At 45.6% G+C, this 23,430-nt stretch overlaps 1 protein-coding gene, 1 long non-coding RNA gene and 4 pseudogenes across 4 annotated transcripts in view; 5 read left to right on the top strand and 1 right to left on the bottom strand.

Annotated features, from left to right (window-relative positions):
* The window catches only part of LOC147251059 (uncharacterized), a 168,987-nt gene that overhangs the window by 45,519 nt on the left and 100,038 nt on the right, over positions 1 to 23,430 (bottom strand). The gene's annotated exons all lie outside the window — the stretch shown is intronic.
* Positions 429 to 2,877, top strand: LOC147251072 (protocadherin alpha-8 pseudogene; annotated as a pseudogene).
* Positions 3,180 to 6,476, top strand: LOC147251073 (protocadherin alpha-8 pseudogene; annotated as a pseudogene).
* LOC147251074 (protocadherin alpha-13-like) overlaps positions 6,246 to 23,430 on the top strand; it is a 145,749-nt gene continuing 128,564 nt past the window's right edge. Inside the window, exon 1 of one of the 3 annotated variants that reach the window (XM_086221586.1) lies at positions 6,246 to 8,924. In XM_086221586.1, the coding sequence (XP_086077712.1) occupies positions 6,525 to 8,924 (2,400 nt within the window). In that variant the 5' untranslated portion in view covers positions 6,246 to 6,524. Of the gene's footprint in view, positions 8,925 to 13,374; positions 15,902 to 20,306; positions 22,793 to 23,430 lie in introns of those variants that run through there. The other 2 variants (XM_086221597.1, XM_086221599.1) reach the window with 2 other exon arrangements.
* On the top strand, positions 9,816 to 13,482 carry LOC147251075 (protocadherin alpha-7 pseudogene; annotated as a pseudogene).
* On the top strand, positions 16,332 to 19,107 carry LOC147251076 (protocadherin alpha-3 pseudogene; annotated as a pseudogene).

The following is a 23,430-nucleotide window of genomic DNA, read 5'->3' on the forward strand; positions in this document are numbered from 1 at the left end:
CTGACCTTGAGAAATGGTATCAACCGATCTTGAACTTAATATTCAACAGTTCAGATTTTCTTATTAGGATAAAAATGTGGCAGTGAACTTATTGACAGTACAGAGCTCCATAAGGGAGATTGTGGCCTGGAGAGGATTCGGAGTTGTCCAGGGTGCTGAAATTGAGCGACTTGTCAGTTTCAATGGAAATAGATAATGGTCATGGTTAAGCTGGATATTTCTTTATTGGTGTTGCTCCTGAGCTGTTGCGATCACGACAGGAACACTGACTCAATATGTCTCAATGTACAATCATTATGTTTTAAATGTATTCATTCGTCCTCTTGGTGTCACTATAATATCAGCGGAGCCATGGAGGATCTCCTCCCTCCCCTTCAAAGGCTTTTGTTAGGGACCTCACAGCATTCGGTGTCAGCCTGCGAGTCGGAACGGACCATGTGGCGAGTTTTTAACATTGAGGTGTTTGGATACCCATGAGTGATCATTCGCAGTAAGAGGATTCTGTTTGAACGTGGCTGCATCACGATGGAGAGCTCCGGACGACCGAAGCGCTGCTGGTGGTTTGCTGTTTATTTGTCTCTGCTGCTGTTTTACGCGGCCGCGGCTGAATTACGCTACTCTGTTCCAGAGGAGGTGAGAGAGGGAACTGTTGTTGGAAACGTTGCTAAGGATCTGGGTCTGGACAGATCTTCCCTGATCGATCGAAGGTTCCGTGTTGTATCCGGATCTAAAGACGCATATTTCGAGGTAAACCCGGACAATGGCGCCTTGCAGGTCCGGAGGAAGATTGACAGAGAGGAGCTTTGTCAGGGGAGTGGCGCGTGCTTAATGGAGCTAAAACTCCTGGTTGAGAACCCGCTTGAAATGCATCACATTATCATAGAAATCACTGACGTCAACGATCACTCCCCTAGTTTTTCGGAAAAGGAGCAAACGTTTGAAATAGCGGAGCACACATCTCCAGGAACAAGATTCCAGCTGCACGCAGCCCGCGACCCAGACGCTGGAATCAACTCTGTGCGCACATACACATTAACAACCAACGATCACTTCGAGCTGGATATCCGTCAGAGAGATGAAGACAAAATACCGTTTCTAGTGCTGAAGAAGTCCTTAGACAGAGAACAGAATAGTGAGCACTCCTTAGTTGTGACAGCAGTTGATGGAGGGAAGCCTCACAGATCAGGAACATTAAATGTTTCTGTTATTGTTCTTGATATTAACGATAATCGCCCAGTTTTTAGTCAAGACACTTATCAAATTGAAGTACAAGAAAACCTTCCAGTTGGCACGACTGTAATAAGAGTAAATGCAGTGGATCCTGACGAAGGAGCGAATGGAGAAATAGAGTACAGCCTGAGCAAAACACTAGCACGGAAGGTTTATGACGTTTTTGAACTGGATCATTTGAGTGGAGTGATTCAATTGAAAGGACTCTTAGATTTTGAGGAGACTGACATTTATAAACTTGATATTCAGGCATCTGATAAAGGAACTCCTCCATTAATTGGCAGGTGTGAAATAATTTTAAAAATAAAAGATGTTAACGACAATCCACCAGAAATAGAAGTGACGTCACTGTCAAATTCAGTGTCTGAAGACTCCAAACCTGGAACGGCTGTTGCTCTCATCAGTGTTTCAGACAAAGATTCTGGTGGGAATGGAAAAATTATCTCACACATAACGAATGATGTTCCTTTTGAATTAAAACCATCATACAAGGAGAACATTTACTCAGTGGTAACAAAGGGACTTTTAGATCGAGAGCAGGAGTCAAATTATGAAATAATAATAAAAGCCACAGACTGTGGGGAGCCTCCCTTATCTGCTATTAAAACTCTGAATATTCAGGTATCAGATGTGAATGACAACAGTCCACATTTTGATAAAAATCCTCAACACTTCTACCTTGTAGAAAATAATGCTGCTGGAGCCTCAATATTCTCTGTCAGTGCAACCGACAAGGATTTGAATGAGAATGCAGCTATTACATACAATATTGTTAGAACAGGAAAGGAGAACGATGCTACGTCCTTCCTGAATATAAATCCTGAGACTGGAGACATTTCAGCTCTGAAGAGTTTTGACTTTGAGACCCTGAAAACGTTCCAGTTCCAAGTGGTGGCCTCAGATTCTGGATCTCCTTCGCTGAGCAGCAACGTGACAGTGAAGGTGTTCATTCTGGATCAGAACGACAACGCTCCCGTCATCCTGTATCCAGTCAGCTCCAACGGTTCTGCTGAAGGTGTGGAGGAGATTCCCCGCAATGTCAACGTAGGACACTTGGTGACTAAAGTGCGAGCCTATGACGCTGATATAGGATATAACGGCTGGTTGCTGTTTTCACTGCAGGAAGTGAGTGAGCACAGTCTCTTTGCTTTGGACCGCTACACAGGACAGATCAGGACACTGCGCTCATTCACAGAGACAGACGAGGCTGAGCAGAAACTCATCATACTGGTCAAAGACAATGGCAACGTCTCCCTGTCAGCAACAGCGACTGTGCTGCTGAAAGTTGTGGAGCCCAAAGAGGCTTTTGCTGCTTCTGATCTTCAGAGCTCAGCTAAAGTTGAGGAGGACAGTCACGTGACTTTTTACCTGATGATCACTTTGGGCTCCGTCTCTCTGCTTTTCCTCATCAGCATGGTGGTGCTGATAGCAATGCAGTGCTCCAAGAGCACAGACTACACTTCCAAATACCTCCAAGACGCTAATTATGATGGCACGCTGTGTCACAGCATCCAGTACAGATCAGGAGACAAACGCTACATGTTAGTGGGGCCCAGGATGAGTATAGGATCTACTATAGTCCCGGGCAGCCACGCCAACACTCTGGTGCTGCCTGACAGGAGGAGAACTTCTGAGGAGGTAAGATAAGTTATGACTGAAACTTTTGAGGCGTTTGTTGTATTTGAGGTCTTCATATTTGCCCTCATTGTGTTTGGCGGTGTGTGTCAATACTTAAAGCTTTCAGTACTGTTTATGTTGAACTCTCAATGAAACCATCAGTATTAAACCTGTGACTGTCCTGAGAAGAAGACAAATGAGGAAATCATCACTTGGTGTCAGTGTATGACCAGGAAAGTGTTTCAGGAGACGCCTCTCGTCACGGTCGGCCCTCCCCTTTGTGGGATGGGCTTTCACATTTTTAGTATGAGATGTATCCTGTATGCGGACACGCAACGAACAGTCTGCATCTGTAATTTGGATTATGTACTGTGGATTATAAATATTTTTTAAGGAATTTGGTCTCTTCGTTTGGTGGAGGAGATTTATACTCTGCGTCGGGGGAGACTGCCGGCAATTCCCAGTATGAAGCAGAAAGGAGAACAATGGCGGCGCATTGCTTTTATGTCTGTATTATTCCTTTCGTGGAGCAGTGGTTCGGCACAGGTCAGATATTCAATCGCGGAGGAGGTTCGGGAAGGAACTGTTGTCGGGAATATAGCAAAGGATTTAGGATTAGAGAAGAGCACTCTGAGGGAGAGAGGATATCGCGTGGTTGAGGGATCGACTGAGTCGTTTTTTCACGTAAACCAGAATGATGGACTATTATATGTTGAGCGAATCATTGACAGGGAGAAGGTTTGCGAACGGAACAACGTGTGCTTGATCAACCTCAAGACTTTGTTGGAAAACCCTCTTGAAATTCATTACGTAACAGTCGAGGTACTGGATGTTAACGACCACTCCCCGAGCTTCACGGTGAAAGAATCGCGTCTGGACATTTCAGAGTCCGCTTTACCCGGATTGCGCCTCCAGCTGCAGGCTGCGCGCGATCCAGATGTTGGACAGTTTTCGATCCAAGAGTATAAACTGAGTCCTAACGATCACTTTCGTTTGGAGGTCAAAGACCGAGGAAAGGATGGGAAAATACCAATATTAGTTTTACTGAAGTCACTCGATCGGGAAACAAAGAAAAGTCACAAGTTGCTTATTTCAGCTGTTGATGGAGGGAAACCGACCAGGTCAGGTACAGCTGAAATTTGGGTCCATGTCTTGGATGTAAATGATAACATGCCAGTTTTTACTGAAGAGGCATATTCAGTAAGCCTCAATGAAAATGCTCCAATTGGCACCACAGTTATAAAAGTGAATGCTACTGACTTAGATGAAGGCTCCAATGGTGAGATTATTTATGCTTTAGGAAATAATGTGAATAACAGAATACGGGAACTTTTTAGTGTAGATCCCAATACAGGTGAAATTACTGTTCAAGCTATGATCGATTTTGAATTAGAGGAGAGTTATGAAATTGATATACAGGCGTCCGACAAAGGATCAGCTCCTTTTAGGACCGACAAGAGCGTGTTGGTGAATATCGTTGACTTGAATGATAACACACCTCAGATAGAGGTAACGTCCTTTTCCACAGCAATACCAGAGGACGCAAGACTGGGAACCACTGTGGCATTAATCAGTGTTCTTGATAAAGACTCTGGTCTTAACGGGAAAGTTCTTTGTTCATTTACTGAAGATGTTCCCTTCACATTATCACCTTCAACGCAAGACAACATGTACTCTATCGTGACAAAATCGGCCCTAGATAGAGAAAAGCAATCTGTTTATGACGTGACAATAGTTGCAAGAGATGCTGGTGTACCATCCTTGTCCGCTGAAAAAAGAATCCAGATTGTTGTATCAGATGTAAATGACAACAGTCCAGAGTTCTCAGCAAGCCCTTACACATTCTATGTTCATGAAAACAACTCTCCAGGGGTTTCTTTGTTTTCTGTCACAGCGACTGACCAAGATGAGGGTGATAATTCTCAGATATCATATCACATTTTAAGAGAAGGGAAATACAATGAAAAGCTCCATTCAGTCAGTCTGAACATAAACAGTGAAACTGGAGACATTTCAGCTCTGAAGAGTTTTGACTTTGAGACCCTGAAAACGTTCCAGTTCCAAGTGGTGGCCTCAGATTCTGGATCTCCTTCGCTGAGCAGCAACGTGACAGTGAAGGTGTTCATTCTGGATCAGAACGACAACACTCCCGTCATCCTGTATCCAGTCAGCTCCAACGGTTCTGCTGAAGGTGTGGAGGAGATTCCCCGCAATGTCAACGTAGGACACTTGGTGACTAAAGTGCGAGCCTATGACGCTGATATAGGATATAACGGCTGGTTGCTGTTTTCACTGCAGGAAGTGAGTGAGCACAGTCTCTTTGCTTTGGACCGCTACACAGGACAGATCAGGACACTGCGCTCATTCACAGAGACAGACGAGGCTGAGCAGAAACTCATCATACTGGTCAAAGACAATGGCAACGTCTCCCTGTCAGCAACAGCGACTGTGCTGCTGAAAGTTGTGGAGCCCAAAGAGGCTTTTGCTGCTTCTGATCTTCAGAGCTCAGCTAAAGTTGAGGAGGACAGTCACGTGACTTTTTACCTGATCATCACTTTGGGCTCCGTCTCTCTGCTTTTCCTCATCAGCATGGTGGTGCTGATAGCAATGCAGTGCTCCAAGAGCACAGACTACACTTCCAAATACCTCCAAGACGCTAATTATGATGGCACGCTGTGTCACAGCATCCAGTACAGATCAGGAGACAAACGCTACATGTTAGTGGGGCCCAGGATGAGTATAGGATCTACTATAGTCCCGGGCAGCCACGCCAACACTCTGGTGCTGCCTGACAGGAGGAGAACTTCTGAGGAGGTGAGAAATGTCATTCTTCCCTTGTATGATTGCAATCAGAGGAATGCAGACCCTCATAATGAAATTCCCGAAGTAGTGGGTCAGCACAATTTTGGCATGACAAACTTTTTTTTTGAAAACACACAAAATTATTCACTGACAGAATATGAAGAAACACAATTTCAGTTAAACTGTAAAGATAAATTGATGTGCTACAGGTTGCTGTGTTGTTTGTTCTCATAAAGCCACGAGTGTGAGTTTAATAACTGGGCTACAGTTGGCAAACTGTGTTTGTATGTCAATGCTGATGTCATGAGGCAGCAAATGGAATTCTTTCCAAGAATCAAGAGAATTTGATGACAGTGTTTTTGTGTTTAAGGTGGGATGCTGTGGATTGTTGTGAAGTGTTGCTCACATGTGCTGTAAGACTAGAGGACGATGGCTCTGTGACTGGGAATAATGACTCTTTCCCTTTCATGCTGAAGACAAAGGCTTTTTAGAAGAGAGTGCATTCAAAGCAAACTTTCTGCCTTAAATTTGTTCAAAAACGATGGTACTGTGATGTGTTGTGCGCTGACACAAGGGACACTTCTCCTTGCATACAATTCTGAAGTGGCATTCAGAAGTGGTCAGTCTGAAGGTATAAGAGTCGTTACCACATGCACTCACAGGGTGGCAGTATGCTTTAGTATAATATCTGATATCCCCTTGCACAGGAAGAGTCCGCCCCTTCTGCGTTCAGTCAGTCAGAGGAGAAATCATCCAGCAGGCAGGCAGGGGGAAGTGCACTGCTCCGATCCTTGTTCTTTTGTGACTTAAGTCCCAAGGAGAGCTGAATATATGTGCCATGTTGTGATGGAGACCCAGATGTAGAGAACGGGAGAATGATGGACGCGTTAGGATTCGTGTTTGTACCTCAGAGGATGGAACAAAGAGGACGGGAGACGCGGCGGCACTGGCAGCGCTTCGGCTTCGTCTTGATTGTGTTTTTCTTCTTCGGCGCTTCTTCGGCGCAGCTGAGATATTCTATACCCGAAGAGCAGAAAGAAGGGACTTTTGTCGGGAACATAGCGAAGGATTTGGGAATAGACCCGGTCATAATGAAGCAGAGGGGATTCCGTATTATGACCAGCGGCTCCACTGAACCTCTGTTTAAGGTAAACGAGAATGACGGAGTCCTTTATGCGAACCATAAAATTGACCGAGAGGAAGTGTGCAAGGAGAGCAGCGCGTGTTTGATCGACCTGAAAGCAGTGCTGGAAAACCCTCTGGAGGTTCATTACATCACGGTAGAGGTCGCTGATCTGAACGACCACTCTCCCACATTTCCAGAGAAAACAAAAAGGCTAGAAATCGTAGAGTCCGCTTTGCCAGGAGCAAAATATCAGCTGCAAAACGCCCACGATCCGGATGGTGGCACAAACTCCGTCCAACATTATAAAATCAGCCAGAATGAGCATTTCCGTCTCGAGATTAAAGATCGAGGGAGGGATGGTAAAATACCAGTGTTGCAGTTGCAGAGGCAGCTGGACAGGGAGAGCAAACGCAGCCACAGATTAGTGCTGACGGCTGTTGACGGGGGAAATCCCCAAAAAACTGGCACCGTGGAAATATACGTAGACGTTCTCGATGTGAATGACAACATGCCCGTGTTCACCAGAGACACATATTCAGTCGTGCTTCAGGAGAACGCTGCACCAGGCACCACGGTCATCCAAGTCAATGCGACTGATTTAGACGAGGGTCCCAACGGTGAAGTCGTGTACTCATTCAACAGCGACGTGAAAGAAAAGATTCGAGAGCTGTTCGACATTGACTCCGTTACCGGGGAGATTATTGTGAAAGGCCACGTTGACTTCGAGGAACAAGATAGTTATAATATTGATATACAGGCTTCTGATAAAGGAACGATTCCGTTCAAAACAGACAAAAGCGTTGTGGTTAAAGTTGGAGATGTGAATGATAACCCCCCTGAGATCGAGGTGGCGTCACTGTCCAGCGCAGTGTCAGAGGACTCCAGACCAGGAACGACAGTAGCGCTCATCAGCATCACGGACTTAGACTCTGGCATGAATGGTAAAATAATCAGCTACGTGGCCGAGGGCAGTCCCTTTACACTCGCCCCATCAGTCAAAGATAACATGTTTGCTGTGGTCACGCAGGCGCAGCTGGACAGGGAGCAGCAATCCAGATATGACATTACGATATTCGCTAAAGATGCAGGTGAACCAGCATTGACATCCGAAAAGACTGTTAGTGTTTTTGTATCGGACACCAATGATAATACTCCGGAGTTTACACAGAGTCCATACACTTTCTACATCAGCGAAAACAACCAACCTGGTGCCTCTGTGTTTTCTGTTCGAGCGTCCGATGGTGACGAAGGAGATAATGCGCTCATTTCTTATCATATTCTGAGGAAAGCGGGCCAGGATAATAAAGTGACGTCATTCCTGAATATAAATACTGAGACTGGAGACATTTCAGCTCTGAAGAGTTTTGACTTTGAGACCCTGAAAACGTTCCAGTTCCAAGTGGTGGCCTCAGATTCTGGATCTCCTTCACTGAGCAGCAACGTGACAGTGAAGGTGTTCATTCTGGATCAGAACGACAACGCTCCCGTCATCCTGTATCCAGTCAGCTCCAACGGTTCTGCTGAAGGTGTGGAGGAGATTCCCCGCAATGTCAACGTAGGACACTTGGTGACTAAAGTGCGAGCCTATGACGCTGATATAGGATATAACGGCTGGTTGCTGTTTTCACTGCAGGAAGTGAGTGAGCACAGTCTCTTTGCTTTGGACCGCTACACAGGACAGATCAGGACACTGCGCTCATTCACAGAGACAGACGAGGCTGAGCAGAAACTCATCATACTGGTCAAAGACAATGGCAACGTCTCCCTGTCAGCAACAGCGACTGTGCTGCTGAAAGTTGTGGAGCCCAAAGAGGCTTTTGCTGCTTCTGATCTTCAGAGCTCAGCTAAAGTTGAGGAGGACAGTCACGTGACTTTTTACCTGATCATCACTTTGGGCTCCGTCTCTCTGCTTTTCCTCATCAGCATGGTGGTGCTGATAGCAATGCAGTGCTCCAAGAGCACAGACTACACTTCCAAATACCTCCAAGACGCTAATTATGATGGCACGCTGTGTCACAGCATCCAGTACAGATCAGGAGACAAACGCTACATGTTAGTGGGGCCCAGGATGAGTATAGGATCTACTATAGTCCCGGGCAGCCACGCCAACACTCTGGTGCTGCCTGACAGGAGGAGAACTTCCGTGGAGGTAAGAATTTAGATTTGTCTTTAATACTTTTGTGGGTGTGAAGCTTTGTTAATTTAGATTTAAGTGTTTTTATTTCATGACATGGTCTCAATGTCAAAGGCTGGGAATAAGACACTTATGTGACTACTTGTCTCCTTTCTTGTTATGATATTGAGATTTTTGTTGTCCACTGAAGAGAATGCTGGTTACTTGTTGTGTCGGCCTTTTTGGAATTAATTTGGCGGCTCTGCTTTATCGTTATTCTGGATTATGTAAAGCTCATAGTTGTGGCTGGTGTGTGGGAACGCTGGCGCTACATATCCGTGATGACGTCGGCTTTACTCGTGAACACGTGTATTCTGGCATGATTCAATATCTCCAGGATGAAGTTGTAAAGTAGATGTCTGCTTTCATAACATCCTCTTGTATGTGGTTCTCACTGGAACCACAAGTGTCTGGACCACCTCAGTCTTCCAGCTCATGTTTCTGCTGAAAGCAGGAAGGATATTATTTGCTAGACTGTTGAGTATTTCATCGTTTATCACCGTCTGTAAAGCGCATGCGTCCAATCTGCCCCTGTCCTTGGTGCTGAAACATTCTCGAGCAAGTCCCTGTCTCACTCGCTCGTCTGCCACTTAAAAAATGGTTCCCTTTCATCTGAGTTATAGCAACGCAAAACTGTGTGCAAAGGCTGTTGAAGTCGCTTTTAGTTGCGTTTTCGGCGCATGTTTCTTCCTCACTGTGACGCGTTGCTCTGCCCGTGTGCAGGACTTTTCAGTGCAGCTCTGCAATGTGAGTGTCCATCACTTGGTGTCAGTATAACGACGAACACTGCTTTTCTAACGCTGACGTCAGATAGACCCACCCACGTTCCCCTCACAACGAAGCCTTTCCTGGGAAGAGCCTGAATTACACTAAAGCTCGGAAGAGATTCCTGACGCTCCGGTGGATCCTGTCAGACGATGACCGCGGATGCGGAGGAGGAATCTCAAGGCAGTGGACGAGCAGAGCTCATTCAAGGGTTTTTAAAAAATCTCTTTTAGACGTTTCATCCTCGCGTCATGGAACAAAGGCGACGGCAGACACGCAGAGGGCGGCCAGTGTGGGTTGTCTACACGGTGGTTTTGGCCACGTTTTGTTGCGGAGCTTCAGGGCAATTTCGATATTCTATTCCCGAGGAAGTGAAGGAAGGAGCTGCTGTTGGAAATATCGCGAAGGATTTAGGTCTGGATAAGACCACGCTGAGAGAGAGGGGCTACCGTATTGTCTACGGCTCTAACGAGCCTCCGTTTCGAGTCAATCAAGACGACGGCATCTTGTATGTGAACCGTAAAATCGACAGAGAGGAGGTGTGCGATCGGAGCAAGGTTTGTCTCATCGAACTAAAAACGGTTTTGGAAAACCCGCTAGAGGTCCACTACGTGTCGGTGGAGGTTCTGGATGTGAACGATCACGCGCCGAGCTTCCCCGAGCCTGAAAAGCTATTGGAGATCTCTGAGTCCGCGTTACCTGGAGCGAGGTTTCAGCTGCAGGCTGCTCGTGATGCTGACAGTGGCTCATTATCCGTCCAGCAGTATAAGCTGAGCCACAATGAACACTTCCGTTTGGAGGTGAAAGACCGCGGCGAGAACCGTAAAACTCCCAGTTTGATTCTTCAAAAGTCGCTGGATAGAGAATCCATCAAGACGCACGAGCTACTACTAACAGCCACGGACGGAGGGAAACCTCCTCGGTCCGGTAACATGACGATAATTGTGGAGGTTTCTGATGTCAATGATAATCCCCCAGTTTTCACCCAGGACTCCTATACGGTGCAGCTGAGGGAGAATTCTCCTCTGGGTACGGCCGTTATTCAAGTCAATGCAACTGATTTAGATGAGGGCTTAAATGGGGAAGTTCTCTATTCATTTGGCAATGACGTGGATGCTCAGGCGCGTGCACGTTTTGATTTAAACCCAGTGACCGGACTGGTTACTGTGGCGGGGGCGATAGATTTTGAAGAGTGTAGCAGATATGAAATCGACATCCAGGCGTCTGATAAAGCAGTAGCGACTCTGACCACGGATAAAAGCGTCATTATTCACATCGTTGACGTGAACGACAACGCACCAGAGATTGAAGTGACGTCATTTTCAGACGCACTCCCTGAAGATTCAAAACCAGGAACCACTGTTGCCTTGATTAGTATAAAAGATTCAGACTCCGGTCTCAACGGAAAAGTTATGTGTAACATAAGTCCAGATGTTCCCTTCATGCTTACTCCATCTTTACAAAACAACATGTATTCTCTGGTCACCAAGTCACTCTTGGACAGAGAACAACAATCACAGTATGAAGTAACAATCATCGCTAAAGACGCAGGTGAACCATCGATGTCATCTGATAAAACAATCAGAATTGTTGTGTCAGATGTGAATGACAACAGTCCAGAGTTTTCACAGAACCCGTATACTTTCTATATCACTGAGAATAACAAGCCGGGAGCTTCTATTCTATCAGTGACAGCGAGGGATCGAGATCAAGGAAGCAACGCACAGATTGAATATCAGATATTCAGAGACAGAAGTCGAGAGCATCTGCTGAGCTCATTTCTAAACATCAATCCAGAGACTGGAGACATTTCAGCTCTAAAAAGTTTTGACTTTGAGACCCTGAAAACGTTCCAGTTCCAAGTGGTGGCCTCAGATTCTGGATCTCCTTCGCTGAGCAGCAACGTGACAGTGAAGGTGTTCATTCTGGATCAGAACGACAACGCTCCCGTCATCCTGTATCCAGTCAGCTCCAACGGTTCTGCTGAAGGTGTGGAGGAGATTCCCCGCAATGTCAACGTAGGACACTTGGTGACTAAAGTGCGAGCCTATGACGCTGATATAGGATATAACGGCTGGTTGCTGTTTTCACTGCAGGAAGTGAGTGAGCACAGTCTCTTTGCTTTGGACCGCTACACAGGACAGATCAGGACACTGCGCTCATTCACAGAGACAGACGAGGCTGAGCAGAAACTCATCATACTGGTCAAAGACAATGGCAACGTCTCCCTGTCAGCAACAGCGACTGTGCTGCTGAAAGTTGTGGAGCCCAAAGAGGCTTTTGCTGCTTCTGATCTTCAGAGCTCAGCTAAAGTTGAGGAGGACAGTCACGTGACCTTTTACCTGATCATCACTTTGGGCTCCGTCTCTCTGCTTTTCCTCATCAGCATGGTGGTGCTGATAGCAATGCAGTGCTCCAAGAGCACCGACTACACTTCCAAATACCTCCAAGACGCTAATTATGATGGCACGCTGTGTCACAGCATCCAGTACAGATCAGGAGACAAACGCTACATGTTAGTGGGGCCCAGGATGAGTATAGGATCTACTATAGTCCCGGGCAGCCACGCCAACACTCTGGTGCTGCCTGACAGGAGGAGAACTTCTGAGGAGGTAAGATAGATGGACCATTTTTGTTTGTGTCATGTGAGTGTGTGGATATGACATCTGAATTTCTTCATTTCAATAACAGACAATTGATGGTTCATCTGTCAGTGAGATGGGTTTGTTTTTAATGTCTGCATAAGAAAGACATTTGTGTAAAAATTTCAGCATCAAAAAAATTTGTGTGCAAGTCGATGACATGCAGATCTGAACCTTTTGCCGAAGAGCTCCTGATGTCTGATCGATCCTGGCTGCACATTGTCATGTATTCTCTCATGATCTTTTAAAAATGGACTGCGCGTTCAGCCTCATGAGATTGTCGCGTTCCACGGTGCTGAAACGTTCTCGCAAGGGTTGCTGCTTGACTCCAGGCTGTCTGCAAAAACAAGGCTTTCATACGATCCTCCATGATAATAAACAAGCGTTTAACACAATAAACTGTTTTTTAGGACTTCACGAGGTGTTATAGGAGCAGTTTACATCGGTAGCGTCTTGAAGACAATTGCTTTGCTTTGGATTTTTTGCTGGTTTCTGTGGCAGCTTCTCTGTTGTATGACTGCATTTGTTTTTCTTGTTTAGAATTCGGTTGTTTTAATACGCATTATGATACAAATTCATATGAACCTCCCTCTGTCAGCGCCTTTCAAGCTTTACGCTCCTTTGGTGAGTTAAAATAGCTCACGAGAAAAAAAAAAAAAAAAAAGCTGACTTGTCCCGGACATCAAATCAACCTTCAGTTTGATCAGCGTCTTAACCAAGGAGCAACAACCGCACGTAACTTATCCAATTTCCCAGTGTGAAGCAGCAGAACTGCGCCTCTGCTTTGCTGACATTTTTGAGGGACAGTCAGTTTCTCTCTTTCACGCACTCTAGTAACTTTACGCACAGCTTCCCCTTGACTTTACCAGGAACTCGAGTTGACACAACGTGCTGTCGATGTTCCTCAACTTTTCTGCAATGAGGGATTGCGTCGCATGGTGCCAGTGTGGTATAACAAGTCTGCATTGGACGACGTCATGGTTTCAGTGCTTGCCTCTTCCACCTCGAGACACACTCGTGCTCCAACACCGGCGGGATCGCGTCTTTGTCTGTTCTGCGGATACGGACAGTTTGCTCCGATTTCTGATGAAGTAGCTGGACGAGCACTGGTATGGGACATTGATTGACGTTTATACGAAGCAGTTATCGTTCCTCTGGCTGATGGATGACTAATTTTTTTCTGGATTAACCATGGAACAAAGAGGCGAGCCGCGGTGGAAAACAGGGTCTCTGGTCGGCTGCACGGTTGCGGTGCTTTTGTGGAGTGTGACTTCGGCGCAGTTACGATATTCCATCTCCGAGGAGGTAAATGAGGGAGCTGTGGTTGGAAACGCAGCCAAAGACCTCGGTTTAGATAAAAACACATTGAAAGACAGAAAATACCGGATTGTTTCCAGTACAGCAGACCCTCCTTTTCACGTAAATCAAAACGATGGCGTCCTCTATGTGAGCCGAAAGATTGACAGAGAGGAGGAATGCTCGCAGAGCAGTGGCTGTGTTATAAACCTGAAGACAGTGCTAGAAAGCCCGCTGGAGGTCCACTACATCAGAGTGGAGGTGTTGGACGTGAACGATCATTCTCCCAGTTTCTCTGAGAACGAGACCATACTCGACATGTCAGAGTCGGTGTTGCCAGGGGCGCGATTTCAGTTGCAAGCTGCGCGTGATAGAGATAGTGGTCAGTTTTCCGTTCAGCACTATAAACTCAGTCAAAACGATCACTTTCGATTGGAAGTTAAAGATAAAGGAGATAATGGAAAAATGCCGATATTAGTTGTTCAAAAATCCTTAGACAGGGAGACTGCAGGAAACTACTCATTATTACTAACCGCTCTGGACGGAGGGAAACCTCCGAGATCAGGTGACATGAAGATTCTAGTCAACGTTTTAGATGTGAACGATAACGCGCCTGTTTTTTCTAAAGATGTTTATTCAGTGATGCTCGATGAAAACGCTCCGTTAGGAACAACAGTCATTCAAGTGAATGCGACTGATTCAGATGAAGGAACAAACGGAGAAGTCGTTTATTCCTTCACTAAGGGTACACATCAAAATATTCTAAAACTGTTTGATATCACACCAAACAATGGAGAAATTATCGTGAAAGGACTAATAGACTACGAGGAGAAGGATAACTTTGAAATAGAAATTCAAGCATCAGATAAAGGATTTGCCCCGCTCACGACAGAAAAAAGCGTCATTATCAAGGTGGTTGACGTAAATGACAACGCACCTGAGATCGAAGTGACGTCATTTGCCAGCTCAGTCCCTGAGGACTCCAGACCTGGAACTACAGTTGCTCTGATCAGTGTCAATGACTTGGACTCTGGTCTGAATGGAAAAGTTCTTTGCTCCGTAGATGAAGATGTTCCTTTTACTTTGTCACCATCACTACAAGACAAAATGTACTCACTAGTAACTAAATCAGCTCTGGACAGAGAGAAGCAGCATGGATATGAGCTGACAATTGTAGCAAGAGATGCTGGTCAGCCTCCGTTATCATCTGAGAGGACAATAAGTGTTGTGGTGGCAGATGTGAATGACAACAGTCCCGAGTTTTTACTCAGTCCCTATACTTTCTATGTCCCTGAAGGCAACGGCGCAGGAGCCTCTGTCTTCTCTGTTAAAGCTTTTGATCGAGATGAAAATGAAAATGCTGTGATTTCCTATCACATCTTAAGAGATGGAAGAGATGAGAATAAACTGGCTTCCTTCCTGAGTATAAACAGTGAAACTGGAGACATTTCAGCTCTGAGGAGTTTTGACTTTGAGACCCTGAAAACGTTCCAGTTCCAAGTGGTGGCCTCAGATTCTGGATCTCCTTCACTGAGCAGCAACGTGACAGTGAAGGTGTTCATTCTGGATCAGAACGACAACGCTCCCGTCATCCTGTATCCAGTCAGCTCCAACGGTTCTGCTGAAGGTGTGGAGGAGATTCCCCGCAATGTCAACGTAGGACACTTGGTGACTAAAGTGCGAGCCTATGACGCTGATATAGGATATAACGGCTGGTTGCTGTTTTCACTGCAGGAAGTGAGTGAGCACAGTCTCTTTGCTTTGGACCGCTACACAGGACAGATCAGGACACTGCGCTCATTCACAGAGACAGACGAGGCTGAGCAGAAACTCATCATACTGGTCAAAGACAATGGCAACGTCTCCCTGTCAGCAACAGCGACTGTGCTGCTGAAAGTTGTGGAGCCCAAAGAGGCTTTTGCTGCTTCTGATCTTCAGAGCTCAGCTAAAGTTGAGGAGGACAGTCACGTGACTTTTTACCTGATGATCACTTTGGGCTCCGTCTCTCTGCTTTTCCTCATCAGCATGGTGGTGCTGATAGCAATGCAGTGCTCCAAGAGCACAGACTACACTTCCAAATACCTCCAAGACGCTAATTATGATGGCACGCTGTGTCACAGCATCCAGTACAGATCAGGAGACAAACGCTACATGTTAGTGGGGCCCAGGATGAGTATAGGATCTACTATAGTCCCGGGCAGCCACGCCAACACTCTGGTGCTGCCTGACAGGAGATCTGCAACTGCAGAGGTAAGACATGTTTCAAGCTATCAGTCGGCTGGTGCAGATTCGTTTTTTTAAAACATAAATAATCACACTTTTGACCCTGAGATGGCTTCACAATGAATGAACATATGTTGTTTTTTGAAGCAGCTTTCATGGTCGTCCATCTTACAGGAAGTTTTCATTGTAGAATAATGAAAACTTCAGAATATGTGGTTTCATATCACATAATCTCGTCAGTTACCATGGAGATAAGACTGCCTTGTGGGACCCTTTTCCTCCAGCAGTAGCACAATGCAGTTTTAGAAATTTTGCAAACTGTGAATCTGCATTGAGAGCAAGATCCTCTTGATGCTATAAGGTTTGTTTGTTTGTGGTCTCTCCTCATAAAACTTGAATATGTAATTTGATCAGTGTTGGATTCAGTGCCATGGTCCAGTAGCTTGGTTTACCTGAAATGCAGAAGAGTATTTTCTCAGCCAAATATTTAACACAGATGTTTGGATTGTTGAATGAGGGAATGTCCAGCAGAGGATACATTTCAAGATTGTGTTGGATGTGTTGAACGGCTGTGTTTTGTGTGAGTCACTTTTCGAACGCTAGGTGTCAGTATAGCTCAGTCATTGCAGGGAGTTTCCAGGACGAGACGTCACCGGCTTTCTCGAACCGATCGCCTGATTTTTCCTCAAATGGCAAACTGGGCGCATCGCATGTGGCAGCGTCGTGTCTGTTTTCGTTGGATTATTTGAAATACGACGCAGCCACTGAGCTCGGTCAGTGCTCTGACGTAATAATTCTCATTCATACTTCCACGGATGTGAAGGACGATTCTTTATCTCCAGTGAGTCATGGAACAAAGAGGACGCAGAGAACGGAGGGAGCGCTGGTGCTTCTTCATGCTCGTTCTCTGGAGCGGAGCATCGGCGCAGATCAGGTATTCGATATCAGAGGAGGTTCAAGACGGGACGGTCGTTGGGAACATCGCGAAAGATCTGGGTCTCGATAAGAGCGCACTGAAAGACAGAGGGTCCCGCATCGTCGCTGGTTTGACTGAGGCCTTATTTCAGGTGAATCAGGATGACGGTGTCTTGTACGTGAAAAGAAGAATAGACAGGGAGGAGGTCTGCGAGCGTAGCAGCCCCTGTGTGATCAACCTGAAAACCGTGCTAGAAAACCCGTTGGAGATTCACTACGTTACAGTGGAGATACTGGACATAAATGACCACTCGCCGGTTTTTCCAGAAAAAGAAAAGAGGCTGGAAATATCTGAGTCGGCCGTGCCAGGAGCGCGATTTCAGCTGCAGGCTGCCCGAGACCCTGATGTAGGCCAGTTCTCCGTTCAGCAGTATAAACTCAGCCACAACGAATATTTTAGGGTAGAAGTGAAAGACAGAGGCGAAGACCGTAAAGTGCCGTTTTTAGTTCTGCAGAAGCAGCTCGACAGAGAGACGGCTGGGAAACACAGGCTTCGTCTAACAGCCGCCGATGGAGGCAAACCCGCCAAATCAGGTTCTATAGACATAATTGTGGATGTCATTGACGTCAACGACAACTCTCCCGTGTTCACCAAAGAGTTTTATTCCGCTACACTCCAGGAAAACGTCCCGGCTGGTACTCTCGTGATCCAGGTGAATGCTACAGATCTCGACTTGGGGGCAAACGGCGAAATACTTTATTCATTTGGTGACGAGGTGGATTTAAAGCTGATGGATCTCTTTAGTCTTGATCCGAACACCGGTGAAATTAAAGTAGCAGGTGGGATTGATTTCGAGGAAAGTAAGAGCTACGAGATTGACATCCAGGCGTCTGACAAAGGACACGTTCCTCTCACGACTGATAGGAGTGTTAGGATAACAGTCATCGATGTAAATGATAACGCTCCTGAGATAGAAGTGACGTCATTCTCCAGCTCCATCAAGGAGGATTCAAAGATCGGAACTACAGTGGCCCTGATCAGCGTCAGTGATTTAGACTCAGGGATCAATGGTAAAGTTATTTGCACAATCAACCAAGACGTTCCTTTTACTTTGTCCCCGTCATTACAGGATAACATGTATGCCGTTGTTACCAAGTCACCGTTGGACAGAGAAAGCGTTTCTCAGTTTGAGGTAACAATAGTTGCGAAGGATTCAGGTGACCCACAGTTTTCTTCTGAAAAGACCATAAACGTTGTTGTATCAGATGTGAATGACAACAGTCCAGAGTTCTCATTAAGCCCCTACACTTTTTATATAACTGAGAACAACAGCCCTGGAGCCTCTGTGTTTTCAGTGAAAGCCTCTGATCAGGATGAAGGTGATAATGCTCTAATTTCATATCAGATTTTTAGAGATGCAAATGGAGACAACAAATTGTCCTCATTTCTAAACATCAACCCTGAGACTGGAGACATAATGGCGCTGAAAAGTTTTGACTTTGAGACCCTGAAAACGTTCCAGTTCCACGTGGTGGCCTCAGATTCTGGATCTCCTTCACTGAGCAGCAACGTGACAGTGAAGGTGTTCATTCTGGATCAGAACGACAACGCTCCCGTCATCCTGTATCCAGTCAGCTCCAACGGTTCTGCTGAAGGTGTGGAGGAGATTCCCCGCAATGTCAACGTAGGACACTTGGTGACTAAAGTGCGAGCCTATGACGCTGATATAGGATATAACGGCTGGTTGCTGTTTTCACTGCAGGAAGTGAGTGAGCACAGTCTCTTTGCTTTGGACCGCTACACAGGACAGATCAGGACACTGCGCTCATTCACAGAGACAGACGAGGCTGAGCAGAAACTCATCATACTGGTCAAAGACAATGGCAACGTCTCCCTGTCAGCAACAGCGACTGTGCTGCTGAAAGTTGTGGAGCCCAAAGAGGCTTTTGCTGCTTCTGATCTTCAGAGCTCAGCTAAAGTTGAGGAGGACAGTCACGTGACTTTTTACCTGATGATCACTTTGGGCTCCGTCTCTCTGCTTTTCCTCATCAGCATGGTGGTGCTGATAGCAATGCAGTGCTCCAAGAGCACAGACTACACTTCCAAATACCTCCAAGACGCTAATTATGATGGCACGCTGTGTCACAGCATCCAGTACAGATCAGGAGACAAACGCTACATGTTAGTGGGGCCCAGGATGAGTATAGGATCTACTATAGTCCCGGGCAGCCACGCCAACACTCTGGTGCTGCCTGACAGGAGGAGAACTTCTGAGGAGGTAAGAAATGCTACCAGCATTTTTGAAAAGTGAAAATATGCAGATAGCTTGGCACAGTAGTCTCTGTCCAAAATAAACTTGCTTCTATCACTATGAAGAAAAAACTTTTTAAAACAAAAACAGATTTTTATTGAGACCATTCGAATGTTTCATTCAAAAAAATACAATTAAAATTAGCACATGAAAAGTTATTGCATTCACATTTTTTAATGTTTCCCTCTGTGTCATTCAAATAAGAAGGAATTAAAACATGCAAATTCAAGATTGTGGTTGAGATAACTTGAACATGGTCCTGAAAAGTCAGAATGTCTTATCAGAGTTTCACCTGAATGGAAATAAGCATTTTATAATTTCCTGGAGTGGGACGTGGTTGTCAATCACTCCCCGTGCATCACACTGTTGTAATCATAGAATTTAGTTCACGGAATAATGCCATGATTAAATATTAAAAGTTAACCAACATTTTATTGGTGACGTGTCAGAAACTTGAATGAATTTGAAGAGCTTTGCTGATTTTTTTGACTTGTTGCTATTGAAGAAATAGTGCCGGCCATGATGTGATGACTGCTTGTAGCTGATCCAAGTTCAAGGTTTGGTGGATTGAGGGTTGGATTTTTTGTGGTGGTAGCAGTTCAGATCACGTTGATTGAAGTTAGTAAGATGAGGAGACGCAAACTTCAAGAAAGGAAGAGCGGATTGATTTGAGATGCAGACGTGTTACATCAGCAGTGTCACACATGATAGACGAACACACTGAAATATGACCCGACGTGTCAGGACGGAAAGCTCCACGATTCTACAGTTAATGGTGTATAACTGTGTCATAAAACACTGACATTTCTACCAGATAAAGTCACGCTGAGGTGCAGTTGGCTGAATTCACTGTCCTTGGTGCTGAAAGTGTCTCATTGTCCGTTGAGTTCTGTTCACCAACTGTAACACAAATCATCTGACGTCACATGTAACGCAGTCCATGAAGGAAGTTTATTTGATGGAAATTTTGTGCGCACCAGTTTATCGTTTAATCCCTCAGCTACTTTTGTGCGATCCACAATTTTACAGAACTATTCCCAGACTGTCCGAAACGCTCTGGCGTTCGTTCTCCGAGGGACGTTTGGGCGCATGGTGTCAGTCTAACGTAAGAAGTCAGCAGTTCCACAGCAGCTCGTCGTCACAGCCCTTTGGTTCCTCCCCTTAAACATCGCCCTCCCCCTGATATCAGCGCAGTCCCTCACAGCGTATTGTGTCCTTGCTGGACTCCAGGTTACAACCATTTCTGCAGGAGGAAGGTTGATTTCAACGACATGGGAAGCGCGAGATTCTATTCTTGAAAGAGGGTTCTCATGATGGACTGCTGCACTTTTCTGGTTTAATCATGGAACAAAGAAGATCCGACCCAATGAGGCGTCTGGCCGGGTGTGTGGCTGCTGCGCTTTTGTTGAACGTAGCTTCGGCCCAGATACGATATTCGGTCTCCGAGGAAGTTAACGAAGGAACGGTGGTTGGGAATATAGCAAAGGACCTGGGATTAGATAAAGGAACGTTGAAGGAGAGGAAGTACCGCGTGGTGTCGAGCAACCCGGACCCGCTTTTCCATGTGAATCAAAACGACGGCGTCCTGTACGTCAGCCGCAAGATTGACAGAGAGGAGGTGTGCGCGCAGAGCAGTCGGTGTCTACTGAATCTAAAAACCGTGCTAGAAAACCCACTGGAGGTTCACTATGTTGGAGTGGAGGTGCTGGATGTGAACGATCATTCTCCCAGTTTCCCAGAGGAAGAAACAAAGCTGGAGATTTCAGAGTCGGTGTTGCCCGGAGTGAGAATTCAGTTACAAGCAGCGCGGGATCCGGACAGTGGTGATTTATCAGTGCAAAAATATAAACTAACCCAGAGCGATCACTTTCGCCTGGAGGTTAAAGATAAGGGAGATGATGGTAAAATACCTGTATTGGTTGTTCAAAAAGCTTTAGATAGAGAGGCCGCGGGAAGCCATTCGTTAGTGCTGACGGCTCTGGACGGAGGGAAACCTCCGAGATCAGGCGAAATTAATATTATAGTCAACGTTTTAGATATTAACGATAACGCGCCTGTTTTCTCTAAAGATGTTTATTCAGTGATGCTCGATGAAAACGCTCCGTTAGGAACAACAGTCATTCAAGTGAATGCGACTGATTCAGATGAAGGTGCGAACGGAGAAGTCGTTTATTCATTTACCAACCATATCAATCAAAGGTTCTTAAAATTATTTGACATCAAACCGTCAACGGGTGACATAGTTGTGAAAGGTTTAATAGACTACGAAGAGAGAGATAAATATGAGATTGAAATTAGAGCAATGGATAGAGCTCTGGCTCCTCTGGCGACTGAAAAAAGCGTCATTATCAAGGTGGTTGACGTAAATGACAACGCACCTGAGATCGAAGTGACGTCATTTGCCAGCTCAGTCCCTGAGGATTCCAGACCTGGAACTACAGTTGCTCTGATCAGTGTCAATGACTTGGACTCTGGTCTGAATGGAAAAGTTCTTTGCTCCGTAGATGAAGATGTTCCTTTTACTTTGTCACCATCACTACAAGACAAAATGTACTCACTAGTCACTAAATCAGCTCTGGACAGAGAGAAGCAGCATGGATATGAGCTGACAATTGTAGCAAGAGATGCTGGTCAGCCTCCATTATCATCTGAGAGGACAATAAGTGTTGTGGTGGCAGATGTGAATGACAACAGTCCTGAGTTTTTACTCAGTCCCTATACTTTCTATGTCCCTGAAGGCAACGACGCAGGAGCCTCTGTCTTCTCTGTTAAAGCTTTTGATCGAGATGAGAATGAAAATGCTGTGATTTCCTATCACATCTTAAGAGATGGAAGAGATGAGAATAAACTGGCTTCCTTCCTGAGTATAAACAGTGAAACTGGAGACATTTCAGCTCTGAGGAGTTTTGACTTTGAGACCCTGAAAACGTTCCAGTTCCAAGTGGTGGCCTCAGATTCTGGATCTCCTCCGCTGAGCAGCAACGTGACAGTGAAGGTGTTCATTCTGGATCAGAACGACAACGCTCCTGTCATCCTGTATCCAGTCAGCTCCAACGGTTCTGCTGAAGGTGTGGAGGAGATTCCCCGCAATGTCAACGTAGGACACTTGGTGACTAAAGTGCGAGCCTATGACGCTGATATAGGATATAACGGCTGGTTGCTGTTTTCACTGCAGGAAGTGAGTGAGCACAGTCTCTTTGCTTTGGACCGCTACACAGGACAGATCAGGACACTGCGCTCATTCACAGAGACAGACGAGGCTGAGCAGAAACTCATCATACTGGTCAAAGACAATGGCAACGTCTCCCTGTCAGCAACAGCGACTGTGCTGCTGAAAGTTGTGGAGCCCAAAGAGGCTTTTGCTGCTTCTGATCTTCAGAGCTCAGCTAAAGTTGAGGAGGACAGTCACGTGACTTTTTACCTGATGATCACTTTGGGCTCCGTCTCTCTGCTTTTCCTCATCAGCATGGTGGTGCTGATAGCAATGCAGTGCTCCAAGAGCACAGACTACACTTCCAAATACCTCCAGGACGCTAATTATGATGGCACGCTGTGTCACAGCATCCAGTACAGATCAGGAGACAAACGCTACATGTTAGTGGGGCCCAGGATGAGTATAGGATCTACTATAGTCCCGGGCAGCCACGCCAACACTCTGGTGCTGCCTGACAGGAGGAGAACTTCCGAGGAGGTAAGGAATAATTAAGAATTAAGCCATTTCACTAAACAAAGTTTTGGATATGTCATGGAAGTTGTGGTAGGTTGTTTGTTAGTTACATCCTTTGCTGTGTAATCTACTAGATCCTCTACTCAGACCAGGTTGTGAATTTACAGAGCAAGACATTGGATCCACTGGCATTTGAAAGTCTGAATCAGTATTCCATCAATAACTCAGTTCTTGGCATGAGGTGATCTGGACTGGGTGACCTGAGCTGTGAAGCTGCATCTACATCTCATCCGTCATTGACTCAACCTGCAAAGTGTGAAAGAACTGCATCAACTTTCATTTGCTGATTCTCTTAAAACACACAACTTTGTGAACTCCTTCTGTTCCACTTCTCTTAACACTTTTTGATTTGCTTGTGTTGACAGGATATATAGAATTTTTTCTTACTTTTAAGACAGGGTTCTTTTTCGTTGTTTTTTTTTTTTATTTTACACTTGCTAGGTTCCTATTGATCTTTGCTACTTTGATAAGGTGAAAGTCACCTCAAACAAACAAGAGCTGGCTACTTTTATGTGCGTGAGCACACTCAGACATTTGTGTCACAAAGTGGAAATGTGAACACTCCCACCAAATGTAGTTGGACATGAGCAGCATGATAGCTG

This window comes from Aulostomus chinensis, chromosome 13 (genome assembly GCF_037954235.1).
Source record: "Aulostomus chinensis isolate RoL2024-O1b breed Wild chromosome 13, RoL_Achi_v1.0, whole genome shotgun sequence".
NCBI classification, from domain to species: domain Eukaryota; kingdom Metazoa; phylum Chordata; class Actinopteri; order Syngnathiformes; family Aulostomidae; genus Aulostomus; species Aulostomus chinensis.